Source organism: Chanodichthys erythropterus, chromosome 9 (genome assembly GCF_024489055.1).
Source record: "Chanodichthys erythropterus isolate Z2021 chromosome 9, ASM2448905v1, whole genome shotgun sequence".
NCBI classification, from domain to species: Eukaryota; Metazoa; Chordata; class Actinopteri; order Cypriniformes; family Xenocyprididae; genus Chanodichthys; species Chanodichthys erythropterus.
In genome coordinates this window covers 4,972,695-4,992,200 of record NC_090229.1, presented here as the reverse complement: position 1 = coordinate 4,992,200, position 19,506 = coordinate 4,972,695, and the positions used below count along the sequence as shown (strand labels likewise).

The window sequence follows — 19,506 nt, the reverse complement described above, 5'->3', positions numbered from 1 at the left end:
TAAAAAATGTAATAAAAATGACTAAAAACTATATAGGCATTAAAAAACGAATAAAACATAAAACTACTAAAACTAATTAAAATTAAAATGGAAAATATAAAAATAAATACTAATTCAAACTATTAATACAAACTATAATAGTAACTGAGTGATAATAAAATAACACTGTTCAATGATTAACAACGAATTTGCATGTTCTCGAAGTGTACGTAAACAAATAAAATATTTCAACTTTTTTAGTGATTTTTTATTTTAAAATAATTTATTATTAATTTTAAATAATTATAATAATTTAATTCATTATTAGCGATACATCAACTTACAAACCCCTGCAGTACCCTCAAAAACCCCAGTTTATGAAAACAGTCTAAAGTAGTCATACTCGTATGAATGGTTTCTCACCTTCCTGTTGCAGGTATGGGATGAACATCACAGCCACACTGGAGCTCAGAGACTGAGAAGAAGCGCCAGAGACGGCATGATGACTGCAACTTCTGATTCCTGTTTCAAAAACACACATAAATGATGCTCAATATGACAGCAGGCGCTTACTTGAATAAAAAACTCACATATTCATGCAGAAGTGAGAATGAGATTTGGGAGAAACTGGAAGGAACAACTTTCAATCAAAGCATGTGTTTTTGCATTTAAAAACTCAAGATGTACAGTAGTGGAATGGGAGAGTAAGCACAGCGGTCAAAGATGAACCAATGAAAGCAGTGCAGGAGAACGCAAAAACATGTTTCCTGAATTAAAAGCAATCAAAAGACAACTTATTTCAAGATTAGCTATTAGAAAAGAAAAAAAAAGTATGTAAAACCATTGCTGTCCAAACAGGCCTGATGAGCATATGAGAGAGACAGACAGACAGACAGGATATTCACCCGAGAGAACACTCATCTTCTGGGCCACAACAGTCAGCTTCCCCTCTGAGCCTGCGCAAAAAAAACCGAACAATTAGGAATATCCTGCTTTAAAAAGCGAGCAGGATCTGGTTATGTGTGTGAGACATCCTACACCAACATCCTATTCATGACCTTCCAGTCATTAATGATTATTGGATAAGTTTCATATAATAATAATTTTATTGAGATAACAGGTGTGGTTTTCCATGCAAATGACTACATTTATTGCTTTCACAGATAGATCTTTTCACTCAACACAAGCATTTTTAAATGTTTTTTAAAAGAAGTCTCTTCTGCTCACCAAAGCTGCATTTATTTGGTCAAAAATACAATGAATCAGTAATATTATGAAATATTATTACCATTTGAAATAATTTATTTCTATGTGAATATACTTTAAATTGTAATTTATATCCTGTGATCAAAGCTGAATTTTCAGCATCATTACTCCAGGCTTCAGTGTCACATGATCCTTCAGAAACCATTCTGATATTCAGATTTGCTGCACAAGTATCATCAATTATTGGTGCTCAATTATTAATAATAGTTCCTATTATTATTATCAATGTTAAAACGAGTTTTTGCTGCTTAATATTTTTGTGGAAACTGTAATACATTATTTTCTGGATTCTTTGATGAATATAAAGTTCAAAAGAACAGCATTTATTTGAAACAGGAATCTTTTGTAACATTATAAATGCCTTTACTGTCACTTTTGATCCATTTAATGCATCCTTGTTGAATAAAAGTATTATTTTATTTTTTAGTATTTTACTTAGCCCTAACTTTTGAATGGTTGTGTATTTTTGTACAGTTTCCACAAAAATATGAAGCAGCGCAACTGTTTTCAACATTGATATCAATCAGAAATGTTTCTTGAGCAGCAAATCATCATATTAGAATGATTTCTGAAGGATCATGTGACACTGAAGACTGGAGTAATGATGCTAATGTTGATTGTGATTATGATTTCCAGCCATAGAAATCTTAATTGTAAAAGTTCATGGCCACACTGACCTCCAAGGATGCCGAAGAGGTGTTTGACGAGGTCCTGGACGGCGCTGGGGTCGCTGCACTGCTGGGCCAGATTCTGAAGGGCCACCACCGCCTGCTCCATGAGCTCTGGGTTATTGGCCTTCAGCTGACCTGAAACACACAGACATGACATTAAACCTGCACGTGACACCTCAGACCAAAACATCTCAAGCACACTGTCGACGACTCACTGGAGATGCCCTTCCCGATGTCCAGCGCATACTGACTCAGGTCAAGTGTGAGAGACGCCAACATGGAGGAGATCGCTGGAGGAAAGACCAATAACAGAGATGGAAATATGAGCAAAAGACTATAAAACACAGGATTCTGAATTATTCAGAAATTAACAATCAGTATATAGTAAAAGTAATATCTTGTTCATGCTTGGTAGACAAGAGGTTTCAAAAAACCTTTAAAGTTTTTAATGTTGTTTATATATCTATGTGTTGTTTTTAATGTGCTTTAAGACAAACCACGTGCAAATTCATAAGTCAACACCAGTACAGAGTATTTTCTCTTTAAAACCAAAGACAGTCTAAAAAACGCTGGTTTTCTGACATCACAAACTTCCATGTAACTAATCACATTAAAGCATGATCGTCAGCAAGTGGATCTCTGAGCTGGTGTGAGTGAGTGGAGGCGGGGCTAATTTACATATTAATAGAACTGCATATACTAAATGAGGCATTCAAGTGAGTTACATTCAAGCTATTTTAAGGCATTCAAGGGAAAGAAAACATTTAAAAATATCATTTTGGTGATCAAAGACGAGTTTTAAGGGGATACAATTATAGATTGCAGGGGGGTCTTTTAAAAAAAAAATTGTGAGCATTTCTATAAACAAAAGCAATTATTAATGAACTGTCAGAAACACTATTTTTTGACAACAATATAATTTTATTATACTTAGGGCTGCACAACAATTAATTGTGATTAATCGTTTGCAAAATAAAAGTGTGTTTGCGTAATATATGTGTGTGTTCTGTGTATAATAATTCAAGTACATGCATATACATGTATATATTTAAGAAAAAATTATATTTATATGTAAAATATTTATATTTATATGCGTTACGATATTCGGCATCTGTATTGTTTTATGTGTGTAGTTTTGTCTTGTTTTTTTTTTCCTTTCAAATGTCTGTGCAGGGATTGGCTGCTGGGAACAGATAGTCATTGGCTGAGCTTGCGGCTGCTCCGTTTAAAAGGGCGGCACTCTCGGAAGATGGGGAGCTCATTCTGGCGTTGGCCTGCTGGCGTGAGGAGCTCCGGATTCCTTCTCCCGTCGGCAGATCGCGAACCACAGTTCCTGTTTTGTTTAAAGTGCTTCAAATACGTTTTTGTTTATGCTTTAGGAGCGTAGGGGTGTCCTGCCATTTATTTTGACTTTCTTTGTGATTTGTTTATGTTAGGGAGTTAGGGAAGTTGATTGTATTTTTTTTTTTTTTTTGTTAGGGTAATTATTTATTTTATTTTTAAGCTGTTATGTTTATTGTTTTGGCCTTGGGGCACCCTGAAGCCATGGCTCCTTTTATTTGATTTCTTTGTGTTCCACCTTAATAAATTTTGTGTGGATCTTAGTTTGCTGTCTGTGGTGATCTGTCGGCTGGAGTCGGTTTCTCTGATATCCGACAAACTCACGCCAGCCCCTTCTATTAAATAGAACGGGGCGTAACAATATGTAATATAAAATATATATAAATATGTATATTTATATATGTATATATTTCTTAAATTTATACATGTATGTGCATGTATTTATATACACATAATTATTATACACAGAACACACACATATATTATGCAAACACAGACTTATTTTGCAAACGATTAATCGTGATTAATCGTTGTGCAGCCCTAATTATATTTCCCCTTTTAATCATTAAAATTAACCAGGGATATTATATTTACTAAAACTAAAAGCATACAAAACATTTTAGTCACTTAAATAAAATAAAAATTAACTAAAATTTAAAAAAGCATGTTTTATATCAGCTAGCTGCTCAAATTTCTCATTTTCATTTAGTTTAACTTGCTGTACTGAAATAACTAAAAATGAAATAAAAAAAAAAATATATAGACATTTTAAATAAGGTTCCTTTTGTTAACATTAGTTGACATGAAAAATGCTTCTGAAGCATTTATTAATTTTAGTTCATTTTAATTTAAACATTCACTAATGCATAACTAAAATTAAAAGTTCATATTATTTAATGGACATGAACTAACAATGAACAGTCGTATAATAAATACTGTAACAAACTGTATTGCTCATTTTTAACTAGTGGGCTAATGGACAAAAAGCAAAATGATTAAAACTTTAATATTAAAATGAAAACTGAAAATATGAAAAAAAAAAAAATCATTCAAAATACTAATAAAATTACAATAGTATCTCAATTATGCTAAAATAACACTGACAATAACACTGCGTCATGATAATTTATTCTGAGCAGTATAACAATTGCATCTAATGATGATGACATCATGAAGCATCTGTGTCTTGATGAATCACAGCGCGAGGCAGTTTGCGATGCGCGTGTTTGAATGCGTGTGACTCACTGTGCATGCAGTTCTCAGGGCTGCGCAGCAGAGCTTTCTGTAAGGTGGGCAGCAGTTGCTCTTTAAACTCTGAGTGAGACATGTGACGAAGCATCGAGCCGCTCTTCTCCTGAAACACACATTCAGCTTCAGGCTTTATGATCTCGGCACTGCAAAGAGTGTCAATTCAACAAAGTCACGACACAGATTCTTACCAGTATGTGCTGATGTGGTCTGGTCTTACTCATGAGGACCGTCTTCATGTACAGGTCCAAGAGAGCCGCCTAAAACAGAACAGTGTTGGCATTGTTAAATTAAAGTATTAAAGGTGCCCTAGAATTCAAAATTGAATGTATCTTGGCATAGTTGAATAACAAGAGTTCAGTACATGGAAATGACATACAGTGAGTCTCAAACTCCATTGTTTCCTCCTTCTTATATAAATCTCATTTGTTTAAAAGACCTCCGAAGAACAGGCGAATCTCAACATAACACCGACTGTTACGTAACAGTCGGGATCATTAATATGTACTCCCCCAATATTTGCATATGCCAGCTCATGTTCAAGGCATTACACAAGGGCAGCCAGTATTAACGTCTGGATCTGTGCACAGCTGAATCATCAGACTAGGTAAGCAAGCAAGAACAATAGTAAAAAATGGCAGATGGAGCAATAATAACTGACATGATCCATGATATCATGATATTTTTAGTGATATTTGTAAATTGTCTTTCTAAATGTTTTGTTAGCATGTTGCTAATGTACTGTTAAAAGTGGTTAAAGTTAGCATCGTTTATTACTGTATTCACGGAGACAAGAGCCGTAGTTATTTTAATTATTAAACACTTGCAGTCTGTATAATTCATAAACAACTTCATTCTTTATAAATCTCTCCAACAGTGTGTAATGTTAGCTTTAGCCACGCAGCACTATCAAACTCATTCAGAATCAAATGTAACATCCAAATAAACACTGTACTTAGGTGATTAGACATGCTGCATGACGAACACTTTGTAAAGATCCATTTTGAGGGTTATATTAGTTGTGTGAACTTATGCACTGTTTAAGGCAAGCGCGAGCTCTGTGGGCGGGGAGCATGAGCATTTAAAGAGGCCGCAGCCTAAATCGGCTCATATTTAATGATGCCCCAAAATAGGCAGTCAAAAAAAAAAAAAAAAAAAAAAATCTATGGGGTATTTTGAGCTGAAGCTTCACAGACACATTCAGGGGACACCTTAGACTTATATTACATCTTTTAAAAAGACGTTCTACGGCACCTTTAAGTCAAAGTTCTAAAATTACTAAAACTAAAATAAATTAAAGCTATATAGTTTTTTTTTTTTTTTAATGAAAAAATTCAACTAAATTAACATACAATATTCAAGTAAAAGCTAATTCAAAATATTCATAAATACTAATATATTATTAAATATTAAAATAACACTGAAACATTTGCACCACTACAGTCAACACAGTTTTAACACACAGGTCGAGTTTATCACCTTGTGTTTGTTGATGGTGGCGATGTCTTTCTGCGCAGTGCAGAAGTCCACACACAATCCCAGCAGCGGTACAGACACACAGCTCTGATCCAGACTCAGCAGAGTGCTCATGTACTGATCCACCAGACCCGGGTTCTGCGGAAACAGAGACAAAACTTCTAAACTGAAGGACTGCTGTTATATTACAACCAAGCAACACTAACTATTGAATAGATATGAGCTTTTACATACACAGACAAAGATCTACACTACCAAAAGTTCAAAAGTTTGCATTGAGTTTGTTTAATAAATTAATACTTTTATTCAGCAAAGATGCATTAAACTGACCAAAAAAGACAATTACAATGTTACAAAAGTTTCCATTTCAAATAAACAGTTCTTTTTTTATTTTTTTTATTTCTATTAATCAAAGAATTCTGAAAAAAATGTATCAGTTTCCACAAAATTATGAAGCAGAACAACTGTTTTCAACATTGATAAGATGAAATTGATATTAGAGTGATTTCAGGAGGATCATGTGACACTGAAATCTGGAGTAATGATGCTGAAAACTCAGCTTTGATCATCAAATAAATCGACCCCAAATTATTAAACGACACTGTATGAGACATCAGACTGAATTCATTTAGTTTTACCTCCTTCCACAGCTTGATAAAGCGCTTGCTGGTTGACTTGAGCGCGTTCCCTGAGGCTCCGCCCACCGCCTCTGCCAGCAGCAAACTCTGAACCTCAACCTGATTGGAAAAGAGAGAATATGATTGGACAGATATGTAGAGATCTAATAAAGTCATACAGGTTTAGAACAAAGGCTAAACTAAATTATGACAATCTAAAGTTCAAAACTCACCAGTTTCTTCCAGTTGGCTCCTTCTCTTTTGTCTGCGGTGGGAAAGACAGTCCGAACAATCAAACAGGTCCATGGCAGGGCGCAGCAGGCTCCTGACGCTGTGCTCTTCCTGTGGGTATTTTTGACATAATATCATATATATATATATATATATATATATATTATAGCTTGGAGAAACTGGCATCTGATAACTATAAGATTTCTGCGGTCACTCACCCGGGCATCACGCCCCTGCTGACCACCCCACAGCTGAGCAGACCGGGAGGGAGGTTGCTCGCAATGGCATCAGGCTGTGATTGGATGAGCACCTCGATGACCGAGAGCAAAGCTCGCCGAGATGCAGCATCCCTGAGAAGACAAATCAAACCCAACTGCATCAGAAGAACATACTTGCACACTTTAAAGAGGACACAATATTCCTCATTTAAGTAATTTCCACCCGAGGCATACGCAGAATAAAGGGGTGGGGCCTGGTTGAGTTAGTAGTGTGTTGAAGCACGCAGGTATGGTAAGGGGCAGGACATTTCCAAAACACACTGAAAGCGCTTGACCAATCACAACACACTGATCCAGCTGATCAATCAGAAAGAGGGGCTTCACAGAGACAGGAACTAAACAGAGCGTCACTGACAGCCTGGGAAGAGAGGAGCTGAAACAATGGAGAATATGAGGAAAATAATGTGTTTTTTTTTAACATTCAAGCATGAAAACCTGTCCTAGTGGAGCCCAAAAACAAAAACAAGACTTTGTAAAAGGGCATAATATGTCCTCTTTAATGCAGGGGGGGGGGTCCAGGGCCACAAGGGAGTCCTAGGAGGTCCATGGAAAAGTTTAGAGAAAACATTGTAAAAAATAAATTATGAAAATTAAAACAAATAAAATAGGATTAAAATAAATACTACAAATTAGATTAATATAAATTAGATAAGTACACAAAAATGTGTTTTATAATAAATAAATACATTTTAATAAATATAAATATTTTGATTGGTTGATTGATTACTTTTATTTCGAGCCATAGAAATACAAGTATTGTTCAACGAAAAAAAAAAAATATATATATATTGTGCAATTTTATACATTATACCCACATTGGGTAAAGAAAAAAAAACAACAACAAAAAAAACAAAAACAAAAGAAATTCTCAGAATAACTATCTATAAATATATTTCATACAAGTTCACAGTTTATATATTATTATATTGTAAAATGCTAATTAATATAAATAAATATACAAATTTTATTGATTTGGATTTAAATAAGCAGTAATTTTTTTATTTAAAGTCCTCCTGTAGTCAATTCAATAATTATATGCCTTAAAACACATCTTTAATCACCAAAATGACATTTAAATTAGGACTGTCAATCGATTAAATTTTTTTTAATCACGATTAATCACACACTTATCGTCAAATTAAGCATACACCATTTATCTTGTTTAACATGTCCATTTTGCCACCATTTTCTATATCCAGCAAAGTAAACCACTAGATTGAAGTGTGATTTTCACAAAACTGTATTTTACAGCTTTTTTCAAGGTAAATTTAGATGTCGTTCCAAAAAAGGACACTTGCAGACTCCAAAAGGACACCAATCAACCAAATGATATGATTTCATATAACTCATACATTTTTGTAGGCTACACCAAAGTACCCATAAAAAAAAATAAAATAAATAAATAATCACAGCACAAAAAAAAAGAATTTCAGAATTCACAGTGTATAGTATGTGCAAAAGCAAAGAGCTTGTTTACATTTTAGACAAGTCACAGGACCACATGGAGATGCCAAAAACACCTATACCAACCGCCTTGACCTGCATATATACTAAAGTACACAGCAACATACACAGGACAAATCCAAACATTATCCTGAATGTACTGAAATGTGTCTGTGCATAAAAACAATGTGCGTTCAGTGCATCGAGAGCACTCATACATGATTTGTTTGCGCATCAATATAACGGGCTCACGCGACTCCTGTATGTCACCACAATGCCTTTACTTTGATTGCAATCCTTATCCATCAAAACTTTCATAGCAAGAAGTTGGTTTGCTTTATCCAGCCGAGAAACATAGTTTTCATGTTTCGCATTCTGTCCAGACAGGAACAGAGCGATGCAGGGAACCGGCTTTACTGACGAAATGCGCGTGACAATCGCATGTGATATATCGCCCCAGCCCTACTCTAGACCCTTGCTTCATTTACTATACGCTGCTCAATGAATATGCTAATTAGCCCCGTCTCCACTCACTCACACGAGCTCCATTCTAAAGGCATATAGTTCTTCATAACATCGCAATATACATCATATACCTGCTATATTGCTAAATCTACCCCATTTTTCATATCAACAGTCAAATGTACCGGGAAAACCTGGCTTCTCTTGAGACTCCCCTACTTCAGAGCGGTCAGTTAACGATATGCTAAAGCCTGCCGACATGTTGACGCGATTGGTTACAGGGTAATTTGTGTCGTCAGAAACACCAGTAATTTCAAACCACCGGTTTGAGACTGTCTTTGGTTCACTGCCTTTTAAAGAGAAAATACTCAGCAATGGTGTCGACTTATGAAATTGCACATGGTTTGTCTTAAAGCATATTAAAAAACATATAAACAATATTAAAAACTTGATTTTCACCACAGGTGAATTTAAAATAAATAAATAATACATTTAACAGTAGAGTACTACAGTGAGTAGAAAAACTTATAAATAATTTCCACATAATACTTTAAATTAGTATAGTCTACAATTAAAATGAGTATAAATTGGGTCTTTAGACATGAAAATTATTTTTTTTCCTCACAAGGATGATCATATTTGATGGTCCGTAGCCTCTAAAGGATTGTAAACCCCTGCTTTAGTGGACAGATGAGAAGAAATCGCTCACACGCACCTGTATCTGTGCAGTGTGAGGCAGAAGAGTTTGCACAGTCCTTTAATGGCCGGCTCAGGAAGATCTGAAGAGAGAACAAACAATTAAAGGCTTCAAACAGCGCAGACACAAATGTAAGTCATTTGTAAGTCACTTTTGAACACATGTATGGCTTCTGATGACTTGAAATTCAGTGTATGAGTGGTATGGACAACTGTTATGAAGCTTTAACAGTGTTTTTATGCCTTTTGGAGCTTGACAGCCACTAGACTTCATAGAAGAAATAAGTCATATTATTCCTTTATCCTGATACAGCAACAGAGAGAGATCAACTCACCCTTTCCTTTCACACATTCCTTCAATTCTTCAAGAATCTCTCTGCGCTCTTTAACGCTGGATGACGTGACTTTCACAGCGAATCTCTTCAGTGTGTCTGAAATCTGCCCCTACAAACACAAAAACAAGAGCCATCAGAGAGTTTTTTTGTAATCTGGGCATCTTAAGCACAACTTACCATGGTAAATGTTGTTTACAATACTTATCACTACATCTATTGTTACTATATTAAAGTTCGAGATAACATCATATTAGTCACCGCTGTCATAAAACAACGATGAAATTGACAAATATTTTGAAAGCATCATGTTCTGACAGAAGGATATTCATTTATTATAATTTTACATTAAGCAGTTCAGGCTAATTTTATGATTACCGTGGTATATTTTCATAAGTGACCCCTTACATAAAATAATGATGGTGTCAGGTGAATATTTTTATTTACCACAGTATATTTACACGGCATTTTGAAGATTACCACGATAATACAGTGCTATATGTCCAAAAAACATGGTTTTACCATGATACCATGTCCACAAAACATGGTACTTCTGGCACTTTCTTATTAGGATCTGAAGTGATAGTGTGTTTGAGATCAGCAGATACACATTTAAGTGAGTTACAAAAGTACAACAGTCTCAATCTCTCTCACATTAGAGCAGAATCACAATACATGTGTTTATTATGCAACTCTGCTATAATTAATGCTCATTTTGTCATTTCACGCACTATCGCGCGCGCACTGCGATTTCTGGTGTCTGAGCATCACGCGCTCGCAGATCACACGTCATCTTTTTTGAAAACACATAAAAAAAAAGTGGTGAGATACAGAAGAAAAGTTTGTGTTTTAATGTTCATGCAGCAGTGGATCGATTCACACCAACCTGCGTGTCCGCCGCCATCTTGCCGGCCTCGATCTGGAAAGGCTTTAAGTCGTCACTTCCGGAGTCATTACCGTCCTCAGCCACGTGCTTCTCAGAGCTTGAGTTTGTATTTTCCTCATAGCGCCTCTAGAGGGCGCCGGTCAAACGGACCATCACACGTCATAGATTCAAGGGGGCTAAATATTTTATAAATTTTATTAATCTTCATTTTATTTAAGCGGTCTAATTATTAAATATATATGAAAAATAAACATTAAAATAAAATGGACAAAATAAAAATATATGAAAATAAATAAAACAAGCCAAAAAAAAAATATATATATATATTACTTTATTGATTTACTACTAAAAATATATATAAATAAAAAAAACCATTACAAAGTAATAAAGTAAATGATCAAACCCAAATAAAGATTACAATAAAATAGACAAAAAAAAATATATATAAAAATAAATAAAACAAGCAAAAACCCCCACCAAAATTTAGCCTAAATACAAAATTAGGAATTGTTCTAAAAATTAAATGGTATATGCTAAACATGTTTTAAGAAATTAAAACTAATTTACTACCACAAATATAATATAAATTTAGCAGATTGTCAACATTGTTATATTGTATATTTTTGTTAGTCAAAAAAACACCTGAGGATTTAGTGTACAGTCAAAATGATCTGAATATTATTTCATAATAATAATAATAATAATAAAAACAACAAGAGGAGGAAAATATTCAGTGCATTAAAACACCAGATTTATTTGTATATAATTGCATGAATTGAAACAGTAACCGATACTCACAGAACAAAACGTGACAGTGTTACAGGAGAAAAAAATATGCATAGCTGTTTTCACATTGAGTAAAGATAATATTTGTAAAGGGATACTAAAATACTTACTTATGAACAGAAATAGAAAAGCTTCAGATCGATTTATATGATAGAAAATCTCAAAATAAACAAAGGCACAACATTCGACCAGTGTAAATGTGTGATTAAAACAGATAAGGACATCATATGATCCCGAGATTTCCATTTTGGCACAAAGCGATTAGGAGCAAAACGAACCGCGAAAGACAGGACAGATCATTACAATTGAGTTATCAAAGAAAAGTGGATTTAATAAAACAATTATCTACTTTCAAAGTTCTCTCAAGAGCGGATGAGACTGATCTCTGGCACATCGGGTCATGTAAAAGCTTTCATATAATAAACACTTGCTGGTGTATTTATCCAATAAATCATATCTTGCAATCTTTGTTGACAGGCATCCAGAAAGCCGCACCATTGCAATTGATATCAGGGATCATATATATATATATATATTTAATACTCTTGATCACAAAATCACTTCTATTCCAGTGACAACATGTTTCTAAAAATATAAGAAAGTCTTCATCAGTTCACCACTTAGTAACTTCACAGCAAGTTTTCAAAACTCGCCCTTTAAAATTAATGAAAGACACTTAAGACTTTCATGCAAAATGAAAAAAGAGAGAGAAAAAAAGAATATACTGTAATATCACAATATCATAATACAGCAGTTACAATATTGTCAAGAATTTTCTCTGAGAATGAGCAAGACAATATCAGATATTCATTTCCAATCAAATCATATACTGTATTCAAGGGTTGAGAATTGCACAATATTGTCACAGCTATTTAGATAAACAATATCACATATTTGATTTCTATTATTTCTATCATCAGTGGTTGTGTAGTGACTGTTTGTGAATAAAACCTCAATACAGTCATTCTCACTACAAAACGTTTCCCAAGATTTCATATGTGACTGGTTCCTTCAAAAGAATATTATGGGTTAATTATATATATAATTAACCCATAATATCCATAATATTTCATAACTGTAAATACATTTCTCCTTTGATTTAACAAACTGAAGGACGAGTAGAAATTATTTTCTGTGGTAATCTTATTCTTTAGATGTCGTCCATAAAGCTCAAGTTGTATTTAACCCCATATATTCCTTTAATAAAATACAACTTCAACATAGATTAGAAACGTCATGTTATATCTTGTATGCAAAACTACATGTTTAGTATACTTTAAATGTCTTTTAAAGACAGTTGAATTTGTAATACAAAACAAGGCACTAAAAGTAGCAATTCATCGAGGTGGAATTCAACGTTAAAATGACGCAAATGCAGCAAATAGACGTTTTCATAACAGGGTAAAGTCTACAAATCTGTCATGAACATGTCCGGGTCATATTTCACTCCAAAATACAAAGAAATAGCAATAAATAACAATAAATTATATTTAGCTTAAAAGAACACAACGCCTATTTTAGGATTATTAACAATGAAATTTTATTATTTGTTTAATTTATTCTAATTTAAAATTTATTATTATATTTATGTCTCAATAATGAGAATTTGGGCGGAAAATGTGTTTAATTTTTCTTAAAATAATGCAAAATATCTTAAGGAGTCATAAAATGTTTTTAAAGGATTAGTTCACTTTCAAATAAAATTTTCCTGATAATTTACATGGGGGTGTCATCCGAGATGTTCATGTCTTTCTTTCTTCAGTCGAAAAGAAATGAAGGTTTTTGATGTAAACATTCCAGGATTATTCTCCTTATAGTGGACTTCAATGGACTCCAGACGGTTGAAAGTCAAAATGTCAGTTTCAGTGCAGCTTCAAAGAGCTTTAAAAGATACCAGACGAGGAATAAAAGTCTTATCTAGCGAAACGATCAGTCATTTTCGAAAAAAATACAACTGTATATGCTTTATAAACACAAATGATCGTCTTGCACTTGCTTCCGCTTTCTGTATTCTTCAAAACACTTACGCTGTATGTCCTATGCCTTCCCTATTCTACTTACGGCACGAATGCGGCGCCAGTTCCTTTTTTCTTTAAGCAGAATAGGGAAGGCGTAGGACATACGGCGTAAGTGTTTTGAAGAATACAGAAAGCAGAAGCTTTTTTAAGAAAATGGTTTCTCTAGATAAGACCCTTATTCCTCGTCTGGTACTGTTTAAAGCTCTTTGAAGCTGCACTGAAACTGTAATTTTGACCTTCAACCGTTTGGAGTCCATTGAAGTCCACTATAAGGAGAATAATCCTGTAATGTTTTCATCAAAAACCTTCATTTCTTTTCGACTGAAGAAAGAAAGACATGAACATCTTGGATGACATGGGGGTGAGTAAATGATCAGGAAAATTTCATTCAGAAGCGAACTAATTCTTTAACGCAAAATATAATTTCTTATTTTTCCTTTAGGTTTCAGGCTGATATATGACCTGGATATTAGTTCATTAAATTCACCCAGCAATAATTGGCTCAAGTTGGTTATTCGGTATATTTCCAGTTGTTGTTTATCTCAGTTGATTGTGTATCAAACATTCATTTCCCATCATCCCTCCTGATCCGTTCTCTCCATCAAACAGTTTCTCTCCAGCTCAACCAGTGAGCAGAACACATTTTTCACACACTTTCTAAAAAAAAAAAACATCTTTCCTCTAATACCCTCTAAAAACAACCTGGATTTTGAGAGCGCCCTTCATGTCACCATCTTTTCAACCTGACCAGCAACGTCATGTGGGGATGTCGAAAGTCAGACATAAACCTGAACGACAAATACACACACACACACACACACAAAACAGTCAATACAACATGCAAACTTTACACCAAATCATACAACACACACACACAAACACTCAATCAGTCAGTCATCTTTCTAGCTGAACAGCTTGATGAAGCAGCCCTGGCAGTAAGGCTTGTCGTTTTGCTCTTTGAAGGTGCCCTTGTTGAGCTGCTTAAGGCAGAAGGCACAGACAAAATGCTCGGGATGGAACTTCTTGCCCATGGCTGTGATACAGCGGCCCGTGATGGGCTTCTGACAGCCGGAACACAGCGACCCACGGCGGGCGTGATAATGGACCTCGCAGTAGGGCTGACCGTCGTGCTCGAAGAAACTGCCGTTGATGAAGGGTGTGAAGCACTCCTGAAACACATAACCAAAACACATGATTACTCATAAAAGAACTGATTTACAAATGTTTGGAATAGTACTTATTAAACGGGACCTATTTCACTAGATGTGTAATCTCTATATGCTAATCTCTCTGTAAAATCCAAATCAAAGATACTGTACATTGTTCGAACTGATATGAAAATGATTGGACTGAAAGACTATGACAGTATCCAGACTCTGTATGAGCAATGTACTTTGAACAAGGCTAAAAGGATTTTAAGTGACCCGTCCCATGTACTCTATCCTATGTACTCTCCCTCCGGAAGAAGGTACGGAAGTCTCCATCACAAACGGAACAGGTTTAAAAACTCTTTTGTGCAGGTATCTATCAGACTGTTGAATATGGATTAGTATTGTATGAATATTGTCTATTTTTGTCTTTTGTGTCTAATTTTTAATGTAAGAGGTTGGTCGAAATGCTGGCTATTGATTCCACTACAAAGTATAAAGTATATTTCTAAGATGTAATATAAGTCTCTAGTGTCTGCAGGATGTGTCTGTGAAGTTTCAGCTCAAAATCCCCCACAGATCATTTATTATAGCTTGTCAAATTTGCCCCTATTTGGGTGTGAGCAAAAAAAAAAAAAAAAAAAAAAAAACGCCGTTTTTGTGTGTGTCCCTTTAAATGCAAATGAGCTGCTGCTCCCGGCCCACTTTCCAGAAGAGGGCGGAGCTTTAACAGCTCAACAACAACAAAGCTGGAGAATCTCACGCAGTCAAAATGAGGATTGTCAGTAACGGTGTTCAGCCTTACATTGTTCAAACCGGAGTCGACACTGATGGAGAGAGTCAGGAAGAAGTTACAACTTTTAGACGTTTCTGAATGGTTAGTGGATAAATTTATGTAGTTGCTGTGGAGTTGATTCAACTCATCCACTAGCATGTGCAGACTCGCATGCATATCCAAAACCAAAGCAACAAACCATATACTTCATAATGGTACACTCACCCTGCACACGAAACACTCTGGATGCCAGAGAGAGCTCAGGGCAGAGATGTAGTTCTCCAGGATGGCACGAGCACAGCCGCCACATTTAGGAGCGAAGAGGTCAAAGTAGTCTTTACGACAGTACGCCTTCCCATCCTTCTCATGAAACCCTGAAAAACCAGAACAAACATGTATTTCTAATAATAACAACCTAATTAATGTGGAATAGTTTTTCGATCTTTTTATGAACTTTTTGAAGAGTCAAAGTGTCAGTTGCATAGTTGTCAACAGAAGAACAGAAATCTCTCACATTTAATTAAAAATATCTTCATTTGTGTTTTGAAGATGAACGAAGGTCTTACGGGTGTAGAACGACATAAGGGTGAGTATTAAATGAGATTATTTTCATTTTTGGGTGAACTAACCCTTTAATGACAAAATTTTAATTTGTGTGCAATGATCAAAACAGAAAAAATTGAGTTATGCGTTCACTCACCTTCAGGACCAAAGAATGCCCCGCACTGGGCACAGAAAAAGTGTTCAGGATGCCACGTCCTGTCTAACGCTGTTACCACTTTCTGTGAGGTGAGAAAAAAATAGCACTGAATTTTTGTATGGGGTGTTTTGTGTTAACACATCTGTAGCAGGCTGTCAATTTTTAATTGCATCCACTTAAGCATCAGATTTTATGTGCTTTTTTTGCTGCTCAGTTCAAATTAATCAATGAAGTCACAAAATTTGTTCTCACATCCAGTATGGGTCCATTACAGTAGAAGCAGCGCGGAGAGAATAAATGATGGTAATCTCTCTCGCAGTATGGCTGACCTTCCCTCTCAAAGAAGTTTCTGGAACCAATCTCCTCCTGGCAGTGTGTGCACACAAAATGCTCTGGATGCCATGTGCGCCCCATGGCAGTTACTACCTGTACAGAAACACACACACCTTTGTTTAGATGTGTCCAACTCTTTCAACTTCGGCACATTTAATCTTAGCTGGAAGCTAAAATCCTCTCACAGCTCTCCTATATGTGTTTGTGTTGTAGCTCTCTTGCACCCTCACCTGGCCAACAATGGGTTTGCAGCAGGCGCCACACACTCCCTTGGCAACCGTCTGCACTCCCAGCTTGTGGAGGTCAGACTGAAGACTGCCCAGCATGTTGTCTAGTTTATTAACTTGTCCATGTGGACCCTTCCCCTGGGCCATGATCTACAGATAGGTGGGACAATAGATAAAGAATCAAAAGAAACATGAAGTCTTCGATATTTTACAAAAAAGCACAAAACACGTGGAGCTTTTTAAAGGGTTAGTTCACCCAAAAATGTTGTCATTAATGACTCACCCTCATGTCGTTCCACACCCGAAAGACTTTCGTTCATCTTCAGAACACAAGTGAATATATTTTTAATTAAATGTCCTTCCGTTGACAGCTACGCAACTACCACTTTGACACTTCAAAAAGTTCATAAAGAGATTGAAAAACTAATCCATATGAATTGAGCAGTTTAGTCCAAAGTCCAAGAGACTTGATCGCTTTATATGATGAACAGATTGAATTTAGGCTTTTATTCACAAATAAACATTCATCAGCGCACACATCAGTTGTGGTAAACGGAAGCTCAAAAATGTTCGCTTAACGTGCAAGAACCAATGAGGTTAATTTTTTTGTTACGCGTGTTAGTGTGTTACGAGCTTCCGCAAGAACCAATGAGGTTCATTCTTGTGTTTCGCAGCACGTTTGTGTTACGAGCTTCCGCAAGAATCAATGAGGTTTGTTCTCGCGTATCAAGCATGTATGGTTGAGTTTCTGTTTATGTTCGCTGATCAATGTTTATGTGTGAATAAAAGCCTAAATTCAGTCTGTTAATCATATAAAGCAATCATGTCTCTTCAGACAATTTGAACTAAACTGCTCAATTCATATGGATTAGTTTTATGATCATTTTTGTTTTACTTTTTGAAGCGTCAAAGTGGTAGTTATGTAGCTGTCAATGGAGGGACAGAAAGCGCTTAGATTTAAATCAAAATATCTTCATTTGTGTACCAAAGATGAACAAAAGTCTTACAGGTTTGGAATGACATGAGGGTGAGTAAATGACAGAATTGCCATTTTTGGGTGAACTATCCCTTTAAGCACCAAAACCTTAAAAATAAATAAATAAATAAATCAGTGAGGTGTTAGTTTCTAAAATCAATATAATTACTATAATAAGAAGTTTTTTGATCATGTGAATATAAAATCTATTTTGTGTCAACATCCCAGTACATAGCAAAAAACTATACCAAAACTGAATCGTGACCATATTTTTTGATACTGGAAGCATAATTTAGAACAGAATTGAAATCCAATCAGACCCCAAAATCAATGCAATGTGTTCTCAACCAAGCCCTTGGTCCAAACTCACTGGTGCGCATCTAATTTAATCTAATATTTATGACCAGGGTAAGAGTAATGCACACACACACACACACACACACACACACACACAAATATCTCCATACTCTGAAGCATACAACATTCAATTTACAAATCCATCAAAGTTTTGTTATTTTTCTAGGAGTGGACAGTAAGACAGAAGCTTAGTCAATGACAGCACGTCTGCACCTGCAGCGGAGGGAAGAGCGGGTCGTACTCCGTCTGGCAGCCCACTGATGCCAACACTTTGGGAGGGGTCACAGAGGCAGGTGGTGGGGTGGGTGTGGGCAGGGGTGCAGGATTGGGTTTTGGGGAGGGAGCTGGAACTTCCACAGCTTCAGGGGTCGGGGGCTTGGGTGGTAGTGGAGGTGGTGTTGGCTGGGGAGGAGGTGTAGGCTCTCTTGGAGGGGGGGAGGGAGCAGGTGGTGGGGGTGGAGGCACAGGAGCAGGAGCAGGAGCTAATTTGACTGGAGGGGGGCGCTTTGGCTCCTCAGCAGGGGGTGGGGGGCGAGGGATTGGGGGAGATTGGGGAGGTAGGATCACCTTCCTCTGAGGAAGTGGAGACTCAGGTGGTATGATTATCTAGAGGAAGCCGGAAGAAGAAAGAGGAAGAGATGGAAAGTAGGAATGAAGAAGAAAGAAGCAGGTGATTACAGAGAAAATTTTATGCAATTAAGCAAGTCTTTAAAAAGGAATTGAATGGAAACAGAATTTTCTGAATCTGTAAATCCTTCCCGTCTACCTTATCCACCTCTCTGTTGTGGTCTTCCCGTGAGCGTTTGGGGTTGGACATGACGATGACGCCTTCTGTGAGCCAATCGTCTGACTGCTGCTTTTTTGGACGATCTTTACGGGCTATTCCCAGCTTTCCTTGCAGTTCCTCAATGAGCCGGTCCTGGGAGTTGCTCTTGTGGAAAATGAGGGGGCCCATCTTCCTACGTATCAGGCCATCTCGGTACATGGGGTGGACATTTTGAATCTCCTTGGTGCGTCTAATCACTGATTTGATCTGAGACAGTAGTAAACTTCTTGAGATGCCACAAGCCTCAAGAATTGTTGCTTATTGTCCAAAGAAACCAATCACAACAAGCAGGGATCTAGGGAAGCATTCAGATGCGATCCAGTTGCAGAATCCGTTAGACATTTATAGCATGAAAATGGTGGTGGTTAACACTGGTTATCAAGGTACTACTGCTTATCAAGTGCACAGAGGTACTACTTGTTTTCAAGCACACA

At 36.1% G+C, this 19,506-nt stretch overlaps 2 protein-coding genes across 5 annotated transcripts in view; both read right to left on the bottom strand.

The window, feature by feature from the left end:
• The window catches only part of gcn1 (GCN1 activator of EIF2AK4), a 52,849-nt gene extending 41,874 nt beyond the window's left edge, over positions 1–10,975 (bottom strand). The window contains exons 1-13 of the mRNA XM_067394328.1: positions 10,927–10,975; positions 10,044–10,152; positions 9,728–9,791; positions 7,048–7,179; positions 6,832–6,940; positions 6,620–6,718; positions 5,985–6,119; positions 4,697–4,765; positions 4,503–4,611; positions 2,132–2,206; positions 1,923–2,051; positions 885–935; positions 403–501 (exon numbers count right to left, since the gene is read on the bottom strand). Coding sequence (XP_067250429.1) covers positions 403–501; positions 885–935; positions 1,923–2,051; positions 2,132–2,206; positions 4,503–4,611; positions 4,697–4,765; positions 5,985–6,119; positions 6,620–6,718; positions 6,832–6,940; positions 7,048–7,179; positions 9,728–9,791; positions 10,044–10,152; positions 10,927–10,944 — 1,198 coding nt within the window. The 5' untranslated portion in view covers positions 10,945–10,975. The remainder of the gene's footprint in view (positions 1–402; positions 502–884; positions 936–1,922; positions 2,052–2,131; positions 2,207–4,502; positions 4,612–4,696; positions 4,766–5,984; positions 6,120–6,619; positions 6,719–6,831; positions 6,941–7,047; positions 7,180–9,727; positions 9,792–10,043; positions 10,153–10,926) is intronic.
• A 2,567-nt stretch (positions 10,976–13,542) lies between these two features.
• The window catches only part of pxnb (paxillin b), a 41,970-nt gene continuing 36,006 nt past the window's right edge, over positions 13,543–19,506 (bottom strand). For 2 of the 4 annotated variants that reach the window (XM_067394324.1, XM_067394325.1), the window contains exons 8-14: positions 19,013–19,279; positions 18,460–18,852; positions 16,917–17,063; positions 16,606–16,779; positions 16,354–16,435; positions 15,879–16,027; positions 13,543–14,899 (exon numbers count right to left, since the gene is read on the bottom strand). In XM_067394324.1, the coding sequence (XP_067250425.1) occupies positions 14,633–14,899; positions 15,879–16,027; positions 16,354–16,435; positions 16,606–16,779; positions 16,917–17,063; positions 18,460–18,852; positions 19,013–19,279 (1,479 nt within the window). In that variant the 3' untranslated portion in view covers positions 13,543–14,632. The remainder of the gene's footprint in view (positions 14,900–15,878; positions 16,028–16,353; positions 16,436–16,605; positions 16,780–16,916; positions 17,064–18,459; positions 18,853–19,012; positions 19,280–19,506) is intronic. The other 2 variants (XM_067394326.1, XM_067394327.1) reach the window with 1 other exon arrangement.